Source organism: Emydura macquarii, unplaced genomic scaffold, assembly GCF_026122565.2.
Source record: "Emydura macquarii macquarii isolate MOO-44397 ecotype Brisbane River unplaced genomic scaffold, CSIRO-AGI_Emac_v2 contig_212, whole genome shotgun sequence".
Classification (NCBI taxonomy): Eukaryota; Metazoa; Chordata; order Testudines; family Chelidae; genus Emydura; species Emydura macquarii.
In genome coordinates, this window is record NW_027130349.1 from 10,059,821 (window position 1) to 10,083,241 (window position 23,421).

General features: G+C 39.1%; 1 protein-coding gene across 1 annotated transcript in view; it reads right to left on the minus strand.

Moving 5' to 3' along the window:
- The window catches only part of LAMA1 (laminin subunit alpha 1), a 136,752-nt gene that overhangs the window by 94,712 nt on the left and 18,619 nt on the right, over positions 1 to 23,421 (minus strand). Inside the window, exons 2-4 of the mRNA XM_067547593.1 lie at positions 10,587 to 10,757; positions 10,144 to 10,256; positions 521 to 763 (exon numbers count right to left, since the gene is read on the minus strand). Of these exons, the coding sequence (XP_067403694.1) occupies positions 521 to 763; positions 10,144 to 10,256; positions 10,587 to 10,757 (527 nt within the window). The remainder of the gene's footprint in view (positions 1 to 520; positions 764 to 10,143; positions 10,257 to 10,586; positions 10,758 to 23,421) is intronic.

Here is a 23,421-nt window from a genome sequence, read left to right on the forward strand (position 1 = left end):
CAGAAAGAACAATCAACAGTGAGCCTGCACAATGCATAGCTCTTTTAATTATGTTCTGCCCCTGAAACAATGCCAAGGCTTGTTTTCCAGCTCCAGCTGTGCAAAGCATTTCAGACAGTGTTTGCAGCTTTATCTCACAAAACCAGGTGCTCCCACAGAAAAGATGTTCTTTTTTAAATTAAAAACCTGGCTGTAGATAAAGTCTCTATGCTTTATTCTTTCAAGATGAAGTACTTAATAATTCACAATTAGTAGCCATCATCAAATTATGTGAAGAGATACAAACAAAGAGTTTATACACTAGAATACGCAGAGTCAAAAATATTTTTCCTAACTTTTTTCTAAGTTGTCATATTGATAAATGAAACAGTGATACTATCATTAAACACCTCATAACAATCCAAACCGTCTGGCAATGTTGGAGGGCATAAATTGTGCAATTGTCATTTAAATTTCTGAAACTTGGCAATAAGTCCACATTCATGATCACAAATGACAAGTACAAGAACAGCCAGCATACCTCTCCGTGTTCTAATGGAACAAGCCTGGAATAATAAGAGGTGCAGATCACTTCATCATCTCTCTTGTAAGTAGGAGGCCCAAGCCTTGGTGTTACATTATAACGAGTTAAGCACTCTGTGTCACTAATTGCATAATACTGCCATGGTTTGAACTCTGTGCCATCCACTGAACGTTCCAAAATCCAGTTTCCAGGTCGGGGAGCATTAGCAGCTTTGATTATGACATATGCAACTTGAAAGACCTAAACAAAACACAAGCAGAAACTTTTAACACTTAATACTACCATATAAAACAAGCACCAGGTGGCTAATTTAGTGCTGAAATGAATGAACATTTTAAGAAGTATTATGTACTCTGCCTGGGGATTCAGTAATATTTGCTAGGAGAGACTTTGGATAAAGCTTTCAGTACAACTACCTGACAAAAACCAACATGATTTTTCATTGGCTTTACCAGCAGTGTGAATCGCTTTGTTGCAAAACTCTAACATCTGACCAATACAGAAAGTGACTAGACATATTTATTGCATCATTTTATAATAGTGTAATTTAAATATTTTTTTTGGTCCATAGTAGCTCATGAATAGCTGGTTATGTTTCTCTCAGCTTTGGTGGTACACTCTCCAAGAGGTGAATTTTTCTGAGGACATACAGATGGGACACCGTTATTTTAAATTTGTCTGCTGGGGTTAATCCACTCAATAATAAGTGTCTGCTCAGTTTCTAATGCCCTGTATCGAGGATCCTCTTCTGTGCATTCCCTCCCAAATATTTTTATCCTATGGTTCGTCGGCAGAGTTATTACAGTAGATTTGGGATCATTTGAAAAGTGAATATCCTTATCTAAACAGAACCACTGAAAGGTAAATAAGTAAGATTGTATACTACAAGATGAGCAATACATGTATGGCATCATGCCCCTACCCTAAAAACGGCAAGTCTTTTAAGATGCAAAATCTATCAACTATACTTCAGTTTGAACTATTTCTTGCAGGTTTATACTCAAAGCCAGATCCGCAGGTGCACTACAGCAGCATTCAGCACACTTGAGAGCAAGGGAGGGTGCAGAGGTGGCTTTGTACCATCTGTCCAGCCCTCAATCCTGAGGGCTGCCAGGAGCCAAACCAGTCCCCAGTATACGTTAGAGCAGCCTGAGGGCTAATCGATGCCAGTGGATAACAGCTCCAAAAGAGCCCCTTCGTCAGCCAGGATCACTAAATACATCGGTTCTAGCTCCGCCCCACACTTACCACACCAAAGCCCCTCCCTCATCCACTCTAGAATACAGCCTGTATGCATTAATGCCTAAATGACATTTTTGAAGGTCGATAAAATACTTGACAATAGTTAACATTCTCTATACATTACAATACCAAGCAATGGTTAGACAGAAAAAAGCCTTATTTAAATCACTATGTGAGCGACTCAGAAAATGCTTTTGAACACTGTCCCCAAAATGTTTGCCCTCTCCTCCCTCCCCTTCTTGTCTCCCCCCTCCCTCTCTATATGCTCTTTTTTTCCCCAAATGTCTTCTTATAATTTGATACCCACTGGCCTGATTCTTTTTTCCTTCACTCCAGTTTTACTCTTTGGGCCAGATACTCAGCAGATGTAAATAAGCATAGTTCCACAGGCTGCAGTGGAGCTGAATAATATGCTATTTGCACCAGCAAAGAATCTGGCCCATTGACTTCGTTATTTGTGATTTGCATTGGTGTCACCAAGAACAGAATCAGGATCATTGCTTATAATTACAACACTACTCCTAGGAAGAGAAAAACCTACAAGTTTTTAAAACCTCTCTAGTACAGCACAGTTTTAAAAAACAAATAAAATCATGTAATTACCAAGCATATATGGCTCTATAATCTACCTCCTAGTCCATTAAAGGTTCCCATTTAAAAATGTTATTTGCTACCAACAGGCTCCTTCTGTGAAAATCATGTACTAACATCTCCTTTCAGCATGGAAGAGAATGGAAATTGAGCAGATATTGAATCAGGCAACTTCAGTGTTCCATGTGGCCTGATTCTTATCTCACAATGATTTTATACTGATGTAATAGATATCAATGGAGTTACACGTGGTGTATGTAAAAGGAGAATCACGGGTATTATCGCCTAAATCACTTAAGTCTTTGTCTGCTTCCTCTGAAGCCCAGGAGAGTTTTGCTATTTATTTCAATGGGTACAGTATAAGTCCCTGAAAGGGAATTTTTGATCATTTTAGAAGACAAACAAAACTTCAAGGGTTTCGTGGACTTATCCTGAGAGCACCCACAACTTCCTTTGAAGTCAATTACATTGCTCCCATGAGTAAAGGCTGTAGATTGGATCCCAAATTTGTAACTGTAAAAAAGGACATTCCTTCTCTTTTCTTTACTTGAAACCATTTATACTTTTTTTTTCTTATTCATTGTTAACTATAGTCAACTAAACTGCCTCTTTGCTTATTACACAGTTGGCTGAACAACAAATGAGCTACTTTTGATTACACAGGGATTTTTCTATAGCTGTTACAGTCTCATCAAAGCTGCAGCTGATGCAGCTAGTTTTAAATCCAGTTTCAACAAGCAAAAACAAGTTATCCTTCATCACATATTAACTGCAATCACTACTATGGGAATGAAAATAAATGTATGTACTCTTGTAATATTGTTTAATCTATTCTGAATATCAAGTTCTTTGCGGGGGTGGAGGGGAGCAGTCAAATAAAGGAATTTTCACAGGGGTTATGCACTTATATTGTTCACACCACTAAAGTGCATGTCATATAATGTCAACATTTTGAGAAGTGGTAGCTGATTTTGGGTGCCATACTTGGGACATCAAGGCCTGATTTTCAGAAGTCCTGAGCACCCAGAAGTCCAAGCGACATCAATAGGAGCTGAGGATGTTTGATACCTCTGAAAATCAGGTCCAATATATCTAAAGTTGGGCACCCAAAGCTGAAGTACCCAAAAATCACTGGACGGTTTTGAAAATGCGGTTGCATGTGCACGGGCAGCCTATGCATAGAGCAACCGCCCTCTCCCAATCTTTCTCCATTGGAGTGTATGGACTCCACTGGATGTAAGCACATAGCACTTCAATACATAATTCTATGACCTGTCCCCTGTCCTACTCTCATTTCTATTCTGTGTCTTCTTAAGTGAATTCATAAGACACGAAGCATCCGCAACACAAGAAAACTTCTCAGCTTTGCAAATGAAAATATTTGTATTAAATATGGTAACGGAATGCAATAAAATAATGTACATTATGTTATACCCTCTTGGTATTTACATATCTTTGCTTTTTATATTATGATAAACATGGGCATGAATGTCCCTGCTATCCCTGTCTGCATGGAAAGAGAGGCTGCCTCCGCAGTACTCCTAAAACTTTATGGATGCCCCTCCACTGGGGATTCACAGGGAAGGAAATACACAAGTTTTTCAAGTTGAGGCTGGTTTGGGGGACTGGTTTCACCCTGCACCACCACTTAGATTTCCACCCAGATTTGAAATCTGCCTGACCGTTAATACAGATCCAGCTGCTATTGAGCAATCATGAGACATCCAGTCACTGCAGCATGGTTCCCACAGAGGCTGTGCTGCCTGGGAAAAGTATGAATGAAGCAGCACGCAGACACAGTCATCTATATGGACATCTTAAATGTCCGCAGCTATGTCTGGTCCCATCCCTATAGAACCTCCACATCCAGAAACCTCAGACTCTACTCTGCAAACACCAGCCCCCCCGCCCCCAACTTGAGTGCATACTGTACTGGAAACTCTGTAAAATGAAACAGATTTTATACAATTCTCACAACATTTTCCAGCAAGATTTTTTATTTTATTAACTCTTCAGGTTAACAACACTACTGGTGACTTACAAGCTTCCCCACATACCCTTTCAATCATTCAATGTCTACTAATGTCTCAGAATAAACTAGTTTGCACAGCTGTGTGCTGTGAGAGCTAATCATTTGCACATTTTAATTTGACTTTGCAACTTTCCCAGAACTAATTTCCTTATGGGACTACAAGGGTAAAAAGGGCAAAGCAACTTAGTGATCCCCAGGCAACTATGGATTGGAAAGTGTCATTTTACATGTATTCAGTATTGACAGCAAACACCAAACAAATAACCTTGTACTAAAGAGAGTCACAAGTCTGTAGATGCAAGGAGCCATAAAGACCTTATCACTTAATTCTGTTTTGATTAGTAATTCTCCAAAATTGCCAGCAACTGTTTGAATTATTTGTTTTACTAGACACAGATCCCTCTGGGCTAGGTGCATTTTCATTCTTTAAACATATTTATTGCCATTTTGAAACTAAAAAGTGAACTTCCTCCACTTTTTTTCCTCCACCTCCACCACCCCCCTGACCTGCAACTCATCTCTGCAAGTTTAGCCCCAGGCCTCTCTTGCATAGGAACTCCCAGTTGTGCAGTAGTTTTTTTGTTTGCATAAATGGAGACTATTGTAAAAAGAGGCCACAGAATGCCATTTCTTTTGCAACCAAAACTACTTGAGTCCCAAATGAAAGACTAATATAAAAGGTGAATCCAACCTGAACAAATCTGATGTCTCCAAATTTCAGGAGTATTCTACCGTTATATAGAAAGGGACCTGTTGGAAAGTTCAAATCCACGTCCTAATCCAAACTCCACCAGATTGTGCCATCTCGTTCCCAAAAAGTGAATGTTAGGGATAAGACGCTCTACTGAATTTCAGGATCTCATTAACGGTCCTATTGCATACCCTGCTAAAACCACAGTAGTGTGATGCATGCCACACAATACAGATGACTGCACAATAAATGAGCCCTGAAGAATGCACTCTATTTTCAGACCGGTTTCTACTAGTCTTAATAAATTATGCTAAATCTTCCCTTCAGGGTACGAGCACAGAAACATGTACCTTGAAACTCCAAAAAAGGCAATTTAGAAAAGAGAAAAGTACATTTTTCAAAACATCTTGACAAGGCTTGTGGCTAAAACATATACAAAGGCCAACAAATGCTATACCTTTTTAATGGAATGGCACAATCCACTCTGCTCAGTGTTGTAAGCACAACTAAACCTTGTTATCAGAATGTTTTTCTTAATATTCAGATTTTACTTGCAAAAAAAAATCTAAACTAAATCTGTGCAAATTTTTAATAAGCAGAACGTGCTGGGAGACATTTCTAGCATCAGCCTGTACCCTTCAATGTTTTTTCTTTGGAACTATGATTGTTTTAGGCTCCTGTTAGAAACTCAGAAACCCATGAAGAAGTGCTTTCTGGTTTTTACTCAGAGGAGTTAAAATAACATTACAGTATGTTCTAATCTCAATCCAAAAAAGTTTCTAAATTCCTGAACTGGCTTTGTTTTATGATCTTGATCCTTTATAAGGAACAATCTCTTTGAAACAGAAGATTAGTTGATTTCAATCAACAAATGTTCTAAATAAATATAAGGGTGAACACCACATCTGTTAAAAGAGTCCACCGGTTTTCAAGCAGCATAAAGATTTTGAGACAGATATTCAGATGATGTAAATTGGCATTGCTCCACTGAAGTCAATTGAGCAATGTCAATTTATGTCAGCTAGGGATCTGGCCTCGTAGAAATCACTTGTTGAAAAGAGATTTCTGGATGAAATCCCTATAAAAATGATAAGTATTATTATAATTATATTTGATTTATCAATAGCAGAAACCACAAATTACTGGTATGCTAACCTCTACCTATTAATTTAGAATACATTAAATATTTATGAGTAATTCTTTTATCAAAAGTCTAGATACTTTTACATCCTGTTACACAAGACCGTATTAGAAATAATGGTTTTTTACTTCCAAATTCAGGAATGGCTCTTTGCAGCAGGAACTCTCTTTTTGTCTTTGCACTGCATCCAGTGCCATGGGGGGAGGGGTCCCAATGCTAATAGGCAACTGTGTATTATATCGGAACACTGGTAGACTGGGATTTTCAAAGGCACTAAACACTTTTAAACACCTTTGCAAATCTCAGCCCTAATAAATAGTAATAATGAGAAAACTGGTTTTCATTTATCAGTGCACAATAAGCACATAACCCCCAATTTAGCAGGGCAAAACACATTGTTGGCATTTAATAATAACAACGACAACAATAGCTACTACTACTACTATTATAATTTCTAAAAAACAATTAGTCAAAGCAGTCACTGTTGAGCATAAAGGTGCTGCTTCTCCCTTAATTTGAGCCTAGGTATTTGGGCCCTGTAGCACTGCCAATATAGGGGTAAGAGACCATGAATCAAACCCCAGTATCTTATATACCAACACAGCACCTCACTGCTAAACCTTCTTCCACAACCATGAATCCTAGCCATGCATATCTATATATCTATATGCACATCTATATAAAGCATCATACATCTGGGCTCTGGTAGGCTGAGAGATATGCCACAATACTGTATACCGAGCTTTTATGATCCATGTTGTATATTGAAGTTTCATAAAGTACCCACTTGACTAGCCTTACAAAATGCTTAACTTTTTCTGTATGTAGAAAAGAAATTCCACAAAGAAAAAGATCTAAAGAGCAATCTAACCATTTTATAAGCCAGCTCTCTTCTTTTAACTAGCATCCGTCAAGCTGCTGTTCTGCCCACCTGTCTCTGGACTACACAAACCTAGGTGCCAGCGACAACATAGTTGATTTTTATTTGTTTCCTCGAACTTCCAGCCAGTAGAACCCAGTGAACATATGACGGCAAAACCTCAGCTGGTGTCCGTGGACCTTAGTGGAGTGATCACAATTTACATCAGCTGAGAGGATCTGCCCCCAGGGACTCAACACTAGGCTAGACACATGCACTCTAGAATTCATCAACTCTATGACAGATGGATTACAACATTGTGCTAAGTACATAGCTAGCAATCTCAAGCAGTGTTTCATCCATTATGTTATCTTATAAGCCTTTATTAAATAGTTAAACATGATAAATAACATTTATTCACATCACAAAACACTTAAGTTTTGTAAACAAAAATAAATGGAAAGGTTATATATAATTCAATTTAAGGTATGGGAGATATATGGCATAATCTTGGAATCTAAAGATAGAAACTGACATTACTAATACCAACCATAAAGAGCAACTTACACAGTTAGACACTGATTCTTAGTAACACTTTGAAATGTCCATGAAAATAGAAAATGCAAAATACTGCCAGGGGAATATTTCTAATCCATTCACAATCAACTTTTAAAATAAACATATACCAAAAATCCCTAAAATTGTTCATGCATGCATGCATTGAGTTTCCTTTGTTACCCTTTACTTGTTCTGACTTGCTCAGTATTAACATACTGAGCAAATCAACAAATCAATGCTCTAATAACTCATTGACCCCAACAATCTTTATTAACCAAAATCCTTCCTTGTGGAATAGTAATTTACATTGAGGTTATATAGCCCTAAATGTCTTTTCTCTTTCAAGTGCTCTAAGGAAATACAGAAGAAAGGCATCTCAAAGGAGAAACTTTTCAAACCAAATTAATGAATCTGAGCATGTGTCAGAAGAGAAAAGATATTTAAGGAACCATCAGTGCACAGACTCTGGAGAAAAAAGGAGTCAGAGTGCGGGTCAGCTGGTCTGTTTTCAGAGCAGAAATATTATAGGAGTTCCATTTGAAAGAGTATTATGGGAGGACAAAAAAGCAAAGGCCCCCTCCTGCTACTTCCTTCCTGTTTGTTCATTTACAAACTAAACACAATGTAAACTATGCAAACACAAGAAATTCCCATCCAAATACTTGGTAGTTGACAAAAGATATTCTGTGATTATGTTTCCACAACACAGCGCTGCTTTCTAATTAAACAGAAAACTAAACACTAGTGCAACCGTTGCTTATTTTTAAGGCATCTCAGAGAAAGCTTCTATTATCATTTTTAAAACTGCATTTCAAAATAGTCCAGAAAATCCCAGCAAAACCTTGTTACCAAACTGTAATTCACAAATCTGCATTTATTCAAGGAGCAGCATTTCTCCATGATTTTGGAACTGTGTTAGTGTCTGACCATCTGGTTAAGGACCTGTGATCCCTAATTTTCAAAAAATTTATGTTTGGCAATGAAAAGGTTCATTGAAGATGGATACATTTTACACACACTCCCAGAAGCACATTTCTTTAAAAACAAAATTTAACCGTTCCCCAAAATGGGTTCTGTCACTTTTTTTGTGGGGAGTTGTCGTGCACCCAAGCCATGTGGACAAGCTGGCAAAAAGTTTATGAAGCCTCGAGTTTAGGAGAGAGGAGGGGAGAGAGGAGGGGAACCTGGCAGCATGACTCCAAGCTGCATTGTAAGAGAGCCACCCAGCCAGCACCAAGGAACTATCTTCACCACAGATGGACCTGGCCTCTTGTGATTTCCCCAGGTGCTGTGGGTTTGGTTGAGCGGGCACAGAACCACTGCTCATTAATCAGGCATACAAGCCCTAGGCCCCAGAACAATTTGGGGGAAAACTCCTCAAGGGAATCTCCCAGAGTTTTTGTCTCTAGAGTCCCCTTCCACGGGTGGAAGATGATCAAGCCCAATAGCAGTAGTAGCCGCAAAAATGGGAAATCAACCCTATTTTACCTTAAATTTCAGCATCAGAGCTTAATAGAGACCATTTAAATGCGAAAGTTAAGAGTAGGCAAATTTTTTTTTACAAATAATCAAGGCAAAAAATTGCCATAAGCTATGTTAGTGCAATATTAAGGTTGCAAAATAAGACCAGAGTCAAAAAATCCAAAACCTAAGGTTCTGACAGCATTGTTAACTCAGCTCCATTGCATGTGCATACTATTTTCTATTCCTGAGAATTCATCCATGAAAAGGTGTGCATTCGTGTGTTTTAGTTGCTCTGGGAATCATAACTTTGCACTTCTTGTGTCATTTGAAATTTAACAATTACATTGTATTACCATATTTTTGTATGTAATGTAAATAAGCAGAAAAACAGAAACAATATGAAGAAGCTGACATAAATTAGATAATTTAAAACTATTTGAAAAGTTGAAGTTCTGAGAACTATTAAGCAATAATTGATTTATGTACATTTATCCTCAAAGCCAAAATTTAGTCACTCTTTAACTTCCTTCCTTCCTCCAAAATCCAATACCTTGATTACTGTACTTACTGCAGATCAAAGGCTGCTAGTAACTGGATGCATACTGCACTCTGTTATCTTACAATAGCTTCCAAGAACTTTTTGGCTAGATCTTACTCCAAAACATTTACTCCCTTTATTAAGACATTCCATGCTCATCAGGTGAGAGAGTATGTTTTGGTAAACAGAAAATTTAATTCCTATTTCAACCTGATAGGACTAAAATTTCCAACAGCATCATTGTAAAAGTAATATGCTTTTAAACAAATGATTGACAAAACATGGTCGTTAAAATTAAATAGACTGATCCATCAGGTTTTACCTTGATTTAAATGCTGTAATATTTTACTCATTTAGTATACCCAATGACTGTTTAGTAGCACCTATACATATTTAAGTGTTAATTGCCTGGGTACCTAAAAACAATCAAGTGCAGCTGCAATTATTTTATTAGGCTTATGTCACAAAGAAAATAAATTCTTTTACACCTCTGGCATTACTCACTTGTCTTAGATCCAAGGTGATGGTGACCCAATGGTATTCCCTCCCATTCTGAATGCTGGGACTTTGCCACCAGTTATTCGTGCCATCTATAGCATTGGCGATAGGATGCTGTTCTGTTTTTAAATAACAAAAATAAAAATCTCTTAAGAATAAATGCCATTATCTTATTTTTTCTTACTTAATATTTTTAAGCTGCATGCTGAATAGTTTTCACCTCATAACAATCATCCATAAAGCATGTACAAGGTGAAATTCATCCCTGTGCAGAAGGCTGCCATTAGGCCCATCTTGCGAGTTTTAAGTGGCTGGCACTCTGCACAAAGGTGAATTCCATCCACAATGATACAAACTAACATTAGTAAGTATTCATCTCAGATGTGTACCTTACACACAGTCCTGCAAAAGTGTGGAAAGGGACCAAACAGATTTAACATTTAACTTGCCTTTGGGGTTAGCACTGTTGTAGTCGCACACCCTACACTGCGCATTGCGTAGAGGTCGACCCGGCACATGTTCGACAAGCTTGCAGAACATCTCTGGTCCTTTCTCACCACACGTGGCATTGGTGTTGATATGAGCATTGCTAGCCAGATTTAAAATAGCAGGAAACAAACCTTAAAAAACAAAAATGAATATCGATCATATCATAAGACCAACTGATTAAAACATTATTATTAAAGTCATTATTACTGTTGATCATACAGCGAGAGTCCTGTGGCACCTTAAAGACTAACAAATTTATTTGGGCATAAGCTTTCGTGGGCAGAAACCCACTTCGTCGGATGCAAGTTGATCATACGTGTGATCATATGTGGTTTCATAGCAAATGTCTGCCTCACCATCTATGTCCTAGAGTTTGGAAAATGGGAAAAAATATGTTGAGAATAAGTTACCTTTATGAAATGAATTCTACATTATCTTACAGATATTGCCCAAAAGAGTGCAGTCACACTATCATTCCATATCATATTTGGATCATTGCTGCAGAATAAAACAGTTATTTTTAAGGGCAGAAACTGAAACCTATTTTCACCGTGTAAACCAATGAAACCCAGAAGGCAAATTTAAAAGTACCTAGATCTGAAGAGCTACATAACTGGTACCCCCTTTCTGTGGAAGGTGACCTTTAATTGGAATTCACAGATGCAGAAATACTCATGACTTGGACAATGTACTTTAACCTCTAAGCTTTATTCAAGCTCCTGTACATCCCCACAAAGATTGAATTTTAGGCTCTGGTTCTCTACTCTTCTCCAGCCCCTACAAAGCATAAGGAGGATTCTTCATGTGCTGACACCCGCCTTCTGCAGTTTGTGGCACAGGCATAGTGGTGGACTGGCTCATGTTTGGGAAGAGAGAAGGTATAACTACAATGCAGTGAGCTCCAGCTCTTCTGGGCCCAAGAAACTGTAAATAATGATGACATTTAAGTTGTCACCCTTTTACTTCAGAACAGTCTATTGATATGAATGGGAGCAGCCTGCACCGCTCATTTATTGCTTCCACTCATAACAATGTCCCTGGACAAGCTGTCTGCTTGAGCTAAAGGGATAATGGTTAATTTGAAGGCAGTAGAGCAGTGGTCCCCAAACTGTGGGGCAGGGACGGAGTGCCAGGCAGTCCCATTCTGCCCCCAGCTCCACTCCAGCCCCAGCCCCACCACAGCTCCAGCCCCAGCCTTGGCCCCCAGCTTCCGGCCCCACTTCTGGCCGCAGCTCCTGGCCCTGACCGCAGCCCCTCTCTTAGCTCCAACCACGGCCATGGCCCCTCTCCTGGCTCTGACCCCAGCCATGACCCTGCTCCTGGCCCCAGCCCAACTCCTGGCCCTGACCGTGGCCCCACTCCCAGCTCCAGCCACAGCCCTGGTCCCATTCCCAGCTCCGACTGCATCCCCGGCTCCGGCCACCACCCCACCCCCGGCCCCAGCTCCGGCTGCAGCCCCCGCTCCTGGCCTCGCTCCTGTTCCTGCCCTTGGTCCTGGCCCAGGCCCCACTCCAGCCACTGCCCCGCTCCTGGCCCCAGCTCCAGGCGCAGCCCCACTTCTGGCTCCCGGGGGGACGCAGACGAGAAAAGTTTGGGGACTACTGCAGTAGAGGCTCATTAACCTCTTTACCCAATCCAACCACTAGAGGGGGACAGAGACCCATGCTGAGTTTATGTACACATCCAACTGCATGCACAGCAAAACAGAACAACTGTTGTACAGTACAACAACTTTCCCCAAATTCATACCTAGTCACTTTTTTTCTAATGAAATCTTAAACTCTACAGAAAACCAAGGGCCACCATCGTAATGCTGGTACGGTATGGGAGTGATTGGCTAAATCTCTCACCTGCTGTTATAACACTCATGTACAATATCCGTGTAACAGGTGTGCTGTTCCTTTAAGGTTACAGTATCATGACCCTATTTCCAGTTCAGTGCAGAACCAAGGCATTTGGGGGTTTGTATTTCCCAGAGGCAATGTAAATTGTGGTCTCAATGAGAATGATAGGCTACTATAATGAACAATGCTGGGAACGAGGCAGATTTACAAATAAGCACTCCGTTCTTATAAAAACTAAGCTGAGACTGGGATCTGTCATGAGCTTTTTTAATGAGAGACTAGGAAAGGGTTTGAAGGTCTAGGTAAAGAGCTTGGGGAAACCTGGGGAGAGGGCTGGACGTACAGACAGATGGCTGGATACGATACCATGAGGAGGCAGTATTATTTTGGCTAGAAAGTCAGAAAGAGCTAAATCCTTAGAGGTCAGTTAAGGGGCTGTGGCAGAATAAGGAAATAGCCTCAGGGGAAGAAAAGTGGCAGAGAGTTGGTGGTCATATCTGATACTGTTTCATGCTTGAGGGACCTAAGGCTGGAGCTTGAAAGGTTTAACATCCTTTTGGGATTCTTAGGGGTATTGCTGTTGTACTCTAAAAGTGGGGGAAATAGATAGACCCTTGGGGGGATGCCTATGACCTTGGAAAAAGACTAGGTGAAGGATCTGGACTCTTGTTACACCGGAAGGGGTAGATTTTTGATGCAGCTGGAGAGTTAAACACTCCCAGCAAGAAGGAATCTGAAAAAGTAGCTACATCTGATAGAGAGAAGGTAAGCCACTGTTCCACCCCTTAGCTGCTTTTTTCTGTTTTCCAGCTTTTCTCTATAAAATATACTGCAGCAAGCTAAATCCACTTCAATTTCTTAACTGTGCTGGGTGGTAAGACCGGTTTGTGATAATACCGTTCGTCTTCATCAGGCCGAGGTTTGCAAGTTGCTCCCTTTCCCAGGCAGAAGTTAAAATCAGAAGTAAAGAAGAAACAATTTTAGAATTCCAGACTTAAAGATTTTTTAAAGATGTTTAAAGATTAAAAATGACAGACCAAAATTAAGACCCTGCTCCCAAATCAAATATGGCATGCTGAGCGTGCCAGAATGTCTTTATTGCTATAGCAGAGAGGGCTATTGCAGAGGCTGATCCTGAAAGGATTTTTTTTCCCATTTATAAAGAATTAAATTTATGATTATTTCAATAAATATAATTCCAATTCTAGTTCCAGTAACATATGCCTGCTTTCATTAGCCACATTATTTTGATTCTCACCTCTCAAGTTTCTACAGCACGTATGATGAAAGCTTTTAATAGCAGTGTTTTGGTTTTCTAAGGCAGAGCTAAATATGACTACAATTTAACCAGAGTCTTTGTCTGTATGGAAATTACATTCCCCTGAAAAGCCTGAAGAAAGGGTTTTAGTTCAGTTTAAATCTTAAATTCCCCTCAAAATGTGGCTAAACACTAACATTCTGAAACACAAACTGAATAGTGCTCAGTATGTTTTCAATTGTATTGTATTGTATTGTATTCAAAACATTAAAGAGGACAGGAGGGAGAGGAGCTATGAACTATAAATGCTAAATCAAGAATAGTCCTTATTTCTTGTTCCCCTTAGATGTTTTAATCCGAAACAGATGGATATTTCTGTAACACTGAAAACTTATTTCTGGCCATCTCATTGATATCATTCCATACCATGTGCTGAATATGGTCGTGATTCTCCTCTCACTTACCCCACTTTTACTCCTGACTTACTGGGATAAGCATGAGAAGAACGTGTGCCTCCTTTTTTTTCCCCTGAGAGATACAAATGGAGCATAAATGGATGAGACGAAAGGATTAAAACAAATATTCCTCATTTACATCATTTTCCAGCAATCAGAAGTCTCCAGCATTCAGTATTTACTATAAATCACTTAGGCTTCCCAATACCACCCAGCCTTCATCAGCTTTCTGTCCCCTCCAAGGTCATTCATTACGCTAGTACAATTACATGCGACACAGCCTACCCGCAATGACCTCCATTCACACAGTTTAAAACCATGAATTTGTTCCCATGAAAAAGTAAGTGCTGTGTGAAAATTTCATTCCAAAACCCCTAGTCAGATTAGCATTGGGTTCAGAATTTCATCTGAACCTCTTCTAGCCCTGCCACCCCCATTCTCCTAATCAAACATTTCACTGTCTTTGGCTTCAGATGCATAATTATATTGTTTGATAATGAAACTTGTGACAGCTCATCACATGGTGAGTTTTTCTGAAGATACAGACAGAATAATAGAGCTAAAGTTGTCATTTAGCCTATGGGTCCAGACAAAAACAAATGATCCAGGGTTTGATCCTGCAAGATGTTGAGCACTTGCAAATCCCTAATAGGCCAAATTAATCTCTGGTTATCCTTCAAGCCAATGAAGTTAAACTATTGATAAATTTGGCCACTGGCAATTTCATGGGAGTTGAGAGAGATCAGGAATTGCTCTGTACTCTGCAGGATCAAGCCCTCAATGAGTATAAATCCATCCAAACCAAATATGAGTTTCACAGCTTCACATTAGAATGTTCCCTTCTAAGTTAAAATGTTCTGAGCAAGTCAATGTAATGAGTTCAAGGACTCTTTCTTCATCTGCTCCGTCCCCAACCAAAAAAAAAAATCAGAAAAATATGCCATTGTTTACAATCTTGGGGGCAGGGAGATGCTTTCAGAACTAGATGAGCCAAAGAAAGGCAAAAGGGTAACTTTGCAGTCACAGCACTCTGCAAAATCCAAGGCACCATAAGATAACTGAGTTTTTGGAGAAAGAAACTGTATTTCATAAAAGTAAGCCAGTATGCAATTGTGTCTAGATTCTGAAAGAAATTGATCTAGCTTAGCATTTTCTCACTAAAGTCCAGCACAATGGACTGAATTAGATGTATTTATCCCATATATTCTCCTCAGGGAAGAGAGGATGTTTCACATACATAGTTCTTGTTTTATTCCTTAGCCATTCAATTAGACTCCGTTACCACATCATTTACTTATACACATTTTGCAGGATAAATTTCTCAGCTAAACAATTTAGATTGGTTGACTGAATTTCATTTGCTATAATAATTAGCCTGGGATTGTGTCTATTTCCCACTTATAGACAAAGATCCCACATAGAAACAAATATATTTACTTAATAATGCTGCCTGATCTTTTGTTTCCTTCCCCCCATTTCCGCTTTAAAGCTGCAACAGTTAGTGCCCACCACTTTAAAAGTGACTCTGAAAAAACAAGGAAGAAAGAGAACCCACTGTTAACCTAAACAAGCACACATGCTTTTTTCTGATCATTGTCCAGCCCTTTACATAATAATGCAGAGCTTGTCTTTAATTTGTTCTCCTTCAGTTACTCAGCTGCCCATTTCTCCAAAACAAGAGAGGTTCTCACAGACAAACACTGCCCAATATCAGGAAATGAATAGGATTTAAGATACACCAATTTGACCTTGAATAAGATCTACACCTGGAACACTAAGTTAATACCAAATTAGAATTACTTCTTACTCTAAGTATTCAGACTGTGGTACTTTTGATGCCTGTCACTCTTATGTGTAATGACTCATGTTTGGTCATGCCCATTAATAAAAGTTAGAATAAAGAGGCTAAAGAAATGGGTGGCCGGTACCAAAATAGTGTTACTGAGCAAGCCAAGAGAACTAGTCCCCAGTAAGGATCGCAATCTGGACATGGCAGAGCTTGTCACATTAATGCTTGCCCCATAAAAATGCTGGATGACTTTACTGAACACAGAGAAGAATTAAGAATCAAATACTTAACCACGTGGGCTGTGTGCAGAGTTTTCTTCACAAACTAGGGGAAAGAAGGAACCCTCCCCCACAGCTTGCTGTGTGGCAGTACTGCCACCAGGCCACAGTAAGTCCCATTGTCAGAACACTTCCCTTCCATAGTGGAACATGGCCAATAAATCTATGGAGCAGCAAATCTACTCATGCCGCCCCTGCTTCTTTCTCACCTCTCTAAACCCTTGCCTGCTAGGACACAGAAATACCCCATGAAGCACAGCTCCACAGCACTGGGGGTTGTTAAATGGGGTCACCAAATCCTGATCCCCCTCTTTCTGCAGTGCCGCTGCCATTCCACTACATCAGTAGGGTCACCACTGTGTCCTTGCCTAGGAATCTTTTCAGGGAACCGGCAGGAACCCAATTGATGTCAGCGAGACAGCTGTCTATGTGCCCTACAGACTACAAATAATTTTCATACAGATATGCAAACCCAACACCAAATTATTCAGGAATTGTATGCCTAGGAACGTAAGAATTGCCATATTAGATTAATCTAGTGGTCCTGGCCCCAACAGTGTCCAGTGCCAGATTATTCTGATGATGGCGCAAGAAACTCTGCAGTGGGCCTAATGGAATAAATTACTCATAAGAGCAGTTGCCACCTAACCCTCAATGATCAGAGATTGTCTTATTCCTAAAGCATGAGGGCTTAAATCTATTCCAATTTCTTGTTTGTTTGTTTCTTTAATCCTAATGTGACTCTGGATGCCGTCGGTGTCCCATGAGAGGATTACTGAACGGTCTGTAGTGACCTAGGACCAGGTGGAGAACTGTAAATAAGGAAAACAGCAGTACCTGAAGAGCACAGAGCAGTCAGAAAGTGCCAGTGGTTGGCTGCCCAATAAAACCAGAGCACTGAAGCAGTTTGGGCACCCAGTAAGAAAGAACAAGCACCACCCACACACTACTTTGAAAATTTCCCTTTTTTTTTTTGAGCAACCAAATGGGGTCAACCAAATCCTGTGATAGTGCCCAAAGGAGGCCCTTTTGAATGCTCCTCCTGTTGTTTTATTGCCATGGCCCAAGGCTCAGCATCAATGACTAAGAGGTACAGAAATAAACAACAGCCTGGTCTTGTTCCTCTTCCCAGAACAAAAGGAGGTGAGCTAGGTAGTAGCAGCATAATTGCTCAATTTTAACGTGAAACATGCTTTCATTCTAGCAAAGAAGAAATACAAAAGTATTGAGACTTGACTGATACCTGCAGCCTCAGTCACCCAGCATAGAAATGATCTGTTTTATTTACACAGTTCAGGTCACGTTATGCCCACTGCCATATGGGAGCACTGGGGAGAGAAGAATACCCAAGGAGCAAACACTTACCCCTCTTTCCTCAGTGCACTCAGCTCAGGAGGACACTATATTTTAGGTTCAGAACACAGGTTGAGCACGTATGCCTGGAACAAGGTAGGGATGGAGCCTTGGTGCACTGGAAGGAGTGATGGACATACCTATTCTACGGGTGTAGCAAAAAAGCACTCCTTGCTGCACTTCCCAGTGCCCAGAAGGCATATCTCTTAGGCTACTCAGATAGCAGTACTCCACACTCCCCTTAAATGAACTCCCATCTGTCATGAGTCCTACTGGGGTAACAATTGTGTAGATATCACAGATTGGAAAATGCTGATTCATCAAAATGAAAATATTCCAAAGGAATGTATCAATTTTGAAAAAATCCCAATGGATATCAGGCCAGGATCCTTGGGGAAGTGGGCAGCCAGTTTCCCACCTAGCCAGCTGGGGGAGGAGTGGGATAGTCTATGCAAAAAGCTAAAGCTTCTTTCCCATTCCACAATGGAACAAAAAAAAAATTCAAAAATTTCAGAATGTTTCGCAGAATGGAAAATCCGATTCCCTCACAGCTCTAATAGATATGCAGATCAAGACACAGTGAATGTATGGGTTGTATGTGATTTAAGGGAATTTAGCCCTTTGGACAGATGGTTGTAATTTCACATTTTAGAATTTAATTAGGAAAATTGAAATAAATAAGAAAAATATCAGGGTTTTTTTTTTTAAAGTTTGCTGATTTTTTCTTCATTGTGTTGAGAGTTAGCCAGGACAAAAAGGCTGTCTCAAAGACCCACAGCACTTCTCAATAGGAGACTGCCCACTCACTTGTCTGAGCATACAGCCACACAGAAGGGGGGCTTAACTGAGCTGTGTATAAAGCCTACATTATATGCATAGTCAGGGTTGTTTTAAAGCTCTCTTTAGATCCAAGTAGCAAGAATGGGTCCAAGCCAACTGCTGCCAACACAGAAACAAGGCTAAAGAAAAGGATTCTGAGCCCTGGAATTCTAAACTTCAATTTTACCTACCTCCCCTTGCTGGCAGAATAGCATAACTCAGTAGACTCTTATAGCCCAAATTGGTCTAGGAAACCGCATCTGTCTTAGAGGTTTGAAACTGCCACCTGTCATCATAATATCTGAGCACTTTCCACATACAAAGTACTCATCTCAGATAGAAGCTCATTTAAAAACCAATCTCTTTTGCTTCTGGTCAGTTTTATAACAGACAAAATAATTAAACACTTAGGTTGAGATTTTCTATGCTGACTAAGAGTCTAGGAAATTTAGTTAGACAACTCGCATTAATTTCAGTGAGATGTGGGTCTAAATTTCCTAGTTAGCTCTGAAAAAATCAACCCTTAATTTCCTAATACTGTGTTCCAATGCTAATGCTACAGTTCAATTTAGAGCGTCTTGATTTCATCCAGATTTCTTGGTAGAGATTTACCAGAAAAGTACTCAGTTATATATCCACTGCCTTCAAAATAAAGACCAGCTGTAAATACTGATTTTTTTTAGAAGGCTGCTAATGCCTGGATTGCAGAAGTATTCTTTGAAAATGCTCATCTAGTTTCCACCAGAATTGCAGTTCTTTCCAAAATAATGTCTTGCAGTAACATCATACATCTTGTAAAACTCAGATTATATGATGTTATTTAGACTGGACTGTGGAAAGACTTTTTTTTTTTCAAGCATCAATTTCCAAGACCTTATGACTACTGTATGTGAAAATTTAAAACGCTCTTCTAACAGGAAGGATTCTATCTATATATCATGATTATCTTATTATTATTATTTAAAGGGCTCTTGTACAAGACCAGAATATGTATTTTTTAAAAGCACACTTTCTTTTGGTGCTCCTTTTGTTTGTCATAATTCTTTATTCTGCAATTTCACATTTCATTAAATGGAAATGAAAGGTATGACATCAAGAGAACAAAAAATGTTAGCAGTCTTCGTACTGTTTACCTACTAATAAAAAGAGGACAGGGAAATGTGTATAAAATACAATATATAGGTAGAATTGTACCTATTTAGAAGAATTTTCAAAGTTTTCCATTAGCTCTTAGTGGCTCTTCAGTGTACTGTTATATGCATTTTTCTGTCACGTAAGGGCCAGACTTTTTGTAGATGCTGGCCACCAGAGCACCTTCATATACATGGACAGCATCTACAGCTGTCAATATGAGTGCTTAGCACTTCTGAAAACCAGGCCTGAGTACTTTGTACTTTAGTTGATGTCTTAAGTCTTGTAACTTGTGTGTCATTTTGCATAAAGTGTATTGCCATACTATTAATTATTGTTTCATGTTACAAGCAGTTTCCTTCCAGGTAGATAGGACTCAGATACACAAGGCAAGTTTATACACACACACACACACACACCTGTAGCTCAGTTACTGTAACACTAGAGTATGTGCTTTGACTCTTTGTTTCAGTAGTTGTTCTGCGCCTCAAGCAACCCATACCAATGCTATCAAATATGGGTGGAAACCAAAGTTCAGAGTTCTTCAAGCTATTCGGAGAACAAACTTATTGGAGCAATTCAGAACTTTCAGTGATGGCTTTATTTTGATAAAATGAGATGTTTGGGTTAAAGACTCCAACTCAAGGTCAAGTTAATATTCAGAAAAAGCACTTATTCATATGATGAGAAGATGTTCTATTTGGGCATGGCTACTATCTTTTTCTTTGGTGGAAACAGAGCTTCTTAAGATACCATGGGCTACTGGGGTGTATTCTGTTTCCAAGGCTCTGAAGCTCCTCCTCTAACTTTCATCCTTTCTTTCCTTAAAAAAAAAACAAAAAACAAAACAAAACAAAACAAAACAAAAAACCCACCTCTATGAAATTAAAATATAATTTCAAGATTAAAGCCAAAATCACACAAAATCAGGAAAAGCAAATATTTTTCTATTAGTTATTTTCTGTTCCTGGTTTGGTTTTGTTTTTCTTTAAGTGTGCAGCAACATTGTACAAACATATGCAGCATATATCCTGGCAAAACATATGGGTTTTGCAAGATGGACAAGTTAACACAGCTGCTGAAACCTTAATCGTAGCATTTTCAGGCTGATTTTTAACTGCACTGCCTTAAGAGTGCATCGATTTTTTATTGCATTTTAAAAATAGATAATTGATCCATCAGATCTATTAAAAATAAAAACAAACTACCCAACCAAAACCTATCTGAAGGGACAAAATGAAGTATCCAATAGATATTACATTGAGACTAATTTTCTATCTAATTTTCAATAGTACAGACAGAATAAGCAACAAATGTACTGTAAATGAGAATTTATGTACAGTGGGTCCCAAATAGATGAGATTACCAGACATGAGCCTACTCATGTAACTAAAAGAATTGTCCAGGGGTTAGGGATTACCCTGGGATTTGAATGACCCAGGTGCAATTCCCTGCTTTGCTGCAGACTTGCTCTGTGCCTTCTCTGTGAAATGGGGATAGTGTAGTTCCCTACCCCACAGACTTGTTGTGAGCATAAATATATTAAGTTTTCAGACACTATGGTAGTGGGGGCCATTTAAATCTTAGATAGCTCCCCTCAAGACAGGGTTAATTGATTTCAGGCCTCTGGCCTATACTCCAGGAAAGCTTGAATAGTTTAGGGAAGAAAAAAACCTATTTATCCTAGAATGAGAAAACAAAGAGCTGTTGGGACATGAAGACAATAAAAATTATCTGAAGTCAGCCAGGAAATTGGATCAAGGGAATGACACAATATTTTCTGAACTGTATATTAAAACATACAATAAAGATTCCAAACCAGATCTTTGCCAGCAATTTTACAGATGCATTCTCAGAGTAGCTGGTTGATTCCTTTCCCCTTCTCCTGCAACTATTTTGGCCTTTCTATGCTGACAGTAGCCAAGAGATAATTTGCCAATGAACAAAGTAAATGTGATTTGAAAAAACATAGGGAACTGATGTCAGCAGTAATAATGGGCCTTTTTTACAGATTCAGTTCTCAAAACATAAAAAAATACATGAAGGGGTCTTATTTCATTCACAAATTAACCATCTAAAAATGTGGAACAATCAGCAATTTATAGCAAACAGGCAATGATCAAGTTGTTCACTGACAGCAGATCTTTCATTTATTGAAAACATTTACACAGAACACACAGTGGCAGTTGTTCAAGAGACTTTCAAGTACTGAAGGAAAACAAAGGATTATAAAGGGCAAAAGTAATAAAATGTCAAAGACCATTAAAATGTATAAAATGTGTAACAGTATTATACTTCACAAGTTGAGGTCACATTCTATAAAAAGTTCTACAAAGACAGTTATCCATAGTGCAATTCTTAGCTTTAGTTGTCCTTACTTCCTCCATTTTCTAACTTACTGAGTCCAAGAGAAGTATTGAACCTATGAGTCTTTGGATTAGATTCTCCATTGTAGTTAGTAGAACTATACCTCATTTATTCCAGCAGCAAAATATATCCCTCAGACCTTTTTTTAATGATTAGTTTCTTTATAGCTAAGGGCCCAGTTTTGTAACCTTTATTCATTTGAGTAATCCTTACTTAAGAGGTGTGATGCTTTGCTGAACTAGCTCTTGGAATGGTGAAAATCACAGTCATTTGCTAATTGTAACAGCAGATAATTACAAGAAGTAATTTTCTGTATTTGTTGGGACCCGTATGTGCCTAAGGTAACCCCTTGAAAATGCCAAGTTCAGGGCAGACTGCAAAAGGAGAGCAGATTCTCCCAAACTGGTGGCTAACACTGAAGTTAGATTCCCTAGCCAATCACAAACAGTGCTCCTGATTCCCCACACTGGTTATTAAGAAGCCTCAAAAAAGTCATATACGGCCCCTTTATTTCATTTCAGTCTCTGGCTCCCAATTAGCAACTAGGTCCAGTAAAGTGAAGAGTTATTTAAAATGCTGCTCACTGTATAAAATGTTCTCCTGATCCCCAAAGGGTCAGCCATATTACCAGATCAATACTGGTTTGAATCTTACTCAAAATACCATGCTGCCAGCCAATCCTTTAGTAACTAAAACTAAAGATTTATTATAAAGGAAAGAAACAAACAAGATGAGAGAGAAATAATCAAAGGAATCAGATACATACAAATGACTTCAAAGTCCATATATATCAGATTCTTAGCAGTCCTGGAGTTTGCAGGCTTGTACAGTTCCTCTAGAGTACATCCAATATCTGGATGGGTCTCAGTCCTTTGCTTCACAGCTTCAGATGTAGTGGAGTTGATCCGGAGGTAGGAAGCAGGAACGAAGACAAGATGGAAATGTTGCAGCTGTGTTTTATGTCCTTTTGCCATGTGGGCTGTTTCTTCAAACACAAGCCCATAGCACACATGCATGAAAAAGCACTTGCAGGTCCCTGTTCACATGTTCCTACATGTCCCGATGACTCATATGCGCAGCCAATGGCTTCTCTATCTGGGCTCATTGTATCACTGATGGTCCTTGATTGGCCCTCAATCAGGCTGGACAGTGCAGAGGCTAATCTGTTGGGCACATCACCCAGTAGCACTGCACAAGTTTTAGATACAGAAATAACACACGTATTCACAGCTAACAATACAAAGATAATACACTCAAATAGATAAGCTTATCATATTCAGTAAAGCATATCCTTTCCAATGATACCTTAAATGGCATATTTTGCCAGATTTGTTGTAATTTTGCAATATTGATATCAATAATATTATAAACGGTCACCCCTACTCCAGACAGTGTCACACTTGTTCTATAGGAATACAAAGCAAGACCTTTATGCTATAAAGTCTGATCTACTTTTTCTCCATCTTGTACATCCATTGCTCAAACATTTGTATCAAAGGTG